Here is a 3261-nt window from a genome sequence, read left to right as displayed (position 1 = left end):
TCTTTGGGGGGCCCGAAGGTGGTAAGGGCAGGGCTGACTTGGCAGGCCGAGGCTCGGCCAGCTGACGCTGCTTTCACAGAGCACTGTCTTCAGAGGAGCTTCGCACAGCGGCTGTTATCTGTAGGGTAGCACGGCAAAACCCAAATGGTTCCTCTGACCCAGTGACAAATTTTGGCTTTCAAAACTTGCATTTTGAATTTCTAGGGAAGACAAAAACTTGGTTCTTTCTCGAACAAAGGGAACGGAAAGTCCCAATCAGCCTGGCTGAGTGATTAGTGCATCGGGAAACAAAACTGTCCTGTGCCGCCGTCCAGTGGTTGCTCTCCTCAGCGCCTCCGAACTGTGAACTCTTATTTCAAAAACCTCCCTAAACAGAATACCTGGGGCACTGGAACACAAAGCAAGGAGCAAAGTAGTAAACACATGTTTTTTGTTTCTTTCCTTAAACATTTAAAAACCAATTACATCTCTTCATCTGTACAGTCACACGAGATCAATGCCAGGGCTCTATATATTAAAGAGACAATATAAATTACATCCATTGACACGATTTTGCATTTCTCTGCTGCTTTACAAATGGAGCTCTAGAGCTGTTGGGACACAATGAATAGTCACGTCGAGTATTTACACCAGGCTGCCTCCTGGCACCAGTTCAGACTGGCAAATGTAGCCTGCTCCCACCTCTTTTGGTGCTAGCTTGTCTCATCATGCCCACAGACCTCTCTTGAGAGCAAGGAGGTGTCCCCAAGAGTGACATGTGTTCTGGGGCTCGTTTCTAGGAACCTCCCCCTGAGGAAAGGAGAAGGAAACCCTTCAGGAGGTCTCCAAGGCGCAGACCAAAGGTGGTCTTGCTGTTTGTTCAGTGAGCGATGAGGAGAACCACAGAGGAAGAGATGGGCAGCGCTACATAGTGAGGGAAGGAGAGTATCAATGGTTTGAGGCAGGGAACAGACATTTGGAGGCGGTTGGGGGGTCCTCTGCTGCATCCCGTCTCCTGGCTGGATTTCTAGCATTGCCCCATTTCCGATTCAAGCCCAGAAAGGCTTAAGGTGCAACTGGTCTGCAATGGGGTTGCAAGTCTCGGCCCCAGGATAAGGAGCGGGGCAGAGACCTAGCAGCAAACAAAGAGAGCGCCACACTCCTGCTCCGTCCCAGGGCCTGGCCGAGCCGTGGGCAGGCGAGTGGGTGCAGGGCTGGAGGGAGGTGCCATCAGGTCTCCCACTGAGCAGCCTCCCTGCTGCCGGTTTTAGGGGACTGGAGAGCAAATGGTGCGAGGAGCTAATCCAGCGCTGGGCAGAAGTTGCAGAAACCGCTTGAATACTGGCCAGGTTTCTCACGCCGCCATCAGGAGTCCTTGGTGTGTCCAGCAGAGACAAGGAAGCCAGGATTAAACTGAGTGCATCAGCCAAATGGACCGGCTGGAGTTGGAGATGCCCTCTGCACCACAGCAAATGCAAGCTGAGGCTTGAGGAATGTTTCCTCCTTCCACTCAGAAGATGCCCGGCACCGGTGGCCAGGCAAGCGCTGGATCATTCCCCACCAGCTCAGCTCCCTGCACCACTTTCCACAACAATGGGGCCACATGCAGAGCAGGACATGCCCAAAAAGCAAAGCATGGCCCCGGTGAGCAGAAAGCCCAGCCCTGCTGTGCTGGCCAGGCTTGGCCCCATCTTGCTGCTCTGCGCCCTCCTCGTGGGCTCTGCTCTCCAAAGACAAAGCCATATTCATGCACGCCAATATCACAGTCACCACGTGCATTTTCGGGACCTGGGGAGCACTAAAGGAGGTGGCGGCTTCTCAGCACCCCCACCAGTGGGAGGAAGATGAGAGGGGGAGGTGAGGAAGGTCCAGACAAGATATGGTCCAGCAAAAACTCCTGCCTGGTCCCACTGGCAGCACGTTCCTCCCAGGCAAGAGCTGGGAAGGAGGAGGACCTAGTCCCAAAGAGAGAGGCTGAGGTTTGAGGAGAACCTAGGCGGCTCTGATACCCAGCCTCCCACTGTTCAGCACTGCCATCTCGTCCCCGGTTCCCTCCTGCTCCCCTCTTCCCACTCTCCATGATGCAAAGGAGCAAACCTCTATAACAAGCACAACCAGCACTGACTCAAACACAGCAGCACTACCCAGAGGGCAGGGGGGGGCCCCGAGGGAGCCGCGCTGCCTGGGGCCAGGTCCCGTGTCCTTTCATAGAGGTGCAGCTTGTCTTTGTTGGAGTGAAGCATCTTCACATCCTCGAAGGCATAGTAAGCAGCCAGCATGAAGTTGACGTCCCCCGTGGTGAGGAGGTCAAAGACGCAGGACTGGAAGTAGAGGTCCTCCACGGGCAGCTTCTCCCTGCACTTGGCCGTGGCTGTTTCATACGTGAAAGCCTCAGGGGGGGCTGGCAGGCTGGGCCCCTTCCTGCGAGCGCGACCCTCTGTGGCCTGAGCCGAGCGGATGGTCTGGAAGTCAATCTGTTGGTTGAGGGGACAACCACGGAGGCACAGGTAGAGACCCTGACTGTCCCGATCCTCCACGGCATTCACCACCTCCTCCGGCATGCGCACGGCGAAGGTGAGGTACCGGCCCACCTGCCTCACCACGATGGTGGTGCCAATGTACTTGGCCTGGATCTCAATGTGTTGGCCCGACACCTTCTCAGTGATCTTCAGGCTGTTGGCTCCGTGCTTGTCCCCACCGTTCTTGGAGCCATCGGCAAAAGCGGCGGGGAGCTCGTCCATCTCTGCCTGGTACACCTTCTGGTCTACGCACTCCTGGAAGCTCTTGAAGATGATGGTGAGCTGTGCGGGGAGGAAAGGAAGAACAGGGTTACAACCAGCGCTGACCAGTGGAGAGCAGCCAGCCACCACCAGGAGCAGCACGGGAGGTGGAGGAGCCGCCTGCTTGGCCCTGCCAGGAGCATGGCCCTCAGCTCATGGGCAGGTACTTCACCCCAAGAAGCTGCCGCAACTTTCAGGCACCCAGGCATGGCTATCCTGGTTCAGCACAGGAATGAGGACACTGTGTGGAGTCAAGCCCCAAAGGCTGGACTGAAGACAACACCTGGATCTGCAGTGCCACCTCCCAGCCCAGCACAGGAGCTCTCCTGCAGCTGGAGCTGGGTGGAGCACCACTGCTCGCGGGCCTGTGGCGGCATGCCCACGCATGCAGCGCTGTCTTGCCTCCAGGGCCTGGCAGAGGGCAATGAACCCTGATTCTCTCAGAGGTGGTGGAAATTCTCCTCTGGCTCCCATGGCATTTACATCCCAAGGGCTGGAGCTC

At 56.6% G+C, this 3261-nt stretch overlaps 1 protein-coding gene across 1 annotated transcript in view; it reads right to left on the bottom strand.

Moving 5' to 3' along the window:
- Window positions 1-1994: 1994 nt before the first annotated feature.
- The window catches only part of RGMA (repulsive guidance molecule family member a), a 3962-nt gene continuing 2695 nt past the window's right edge, over window positions 1995-3261 (bottom strand). The window contains exon 2 of the mRNA XM_010134779.1: window positions 1995-2780. Coding sequence (XP_010133081.1) covers window positions 2079-2780 — 702 coding nt within the window. The 3' untranslated portion in view covers window positions 1995-2078. The remainder of the gene's footprint in view (window positions 2781-3261) is intronic.

This window comes from Buceros rhinoceros, unplaced genomic scaffold, assembly GCF_000710305.1.
Source record: "Buceros rhinoceros silvestris isolate BGI_N320 unplaced genomic scaffold, ASM71030v1 scaffold32790, whole genome shotgun sequence".
NCBI classification, from domain to species: Eukaryota; Metazoa; Chordata; class Aves; order Bucerotiformes; family Bucerotidae; genus Buceros; species Buceros rhinoceros.
Note: the sequence above shows the minus strand (reverse complement) of the source record. Positions and strands in the feature narration are given on the sequence as shown.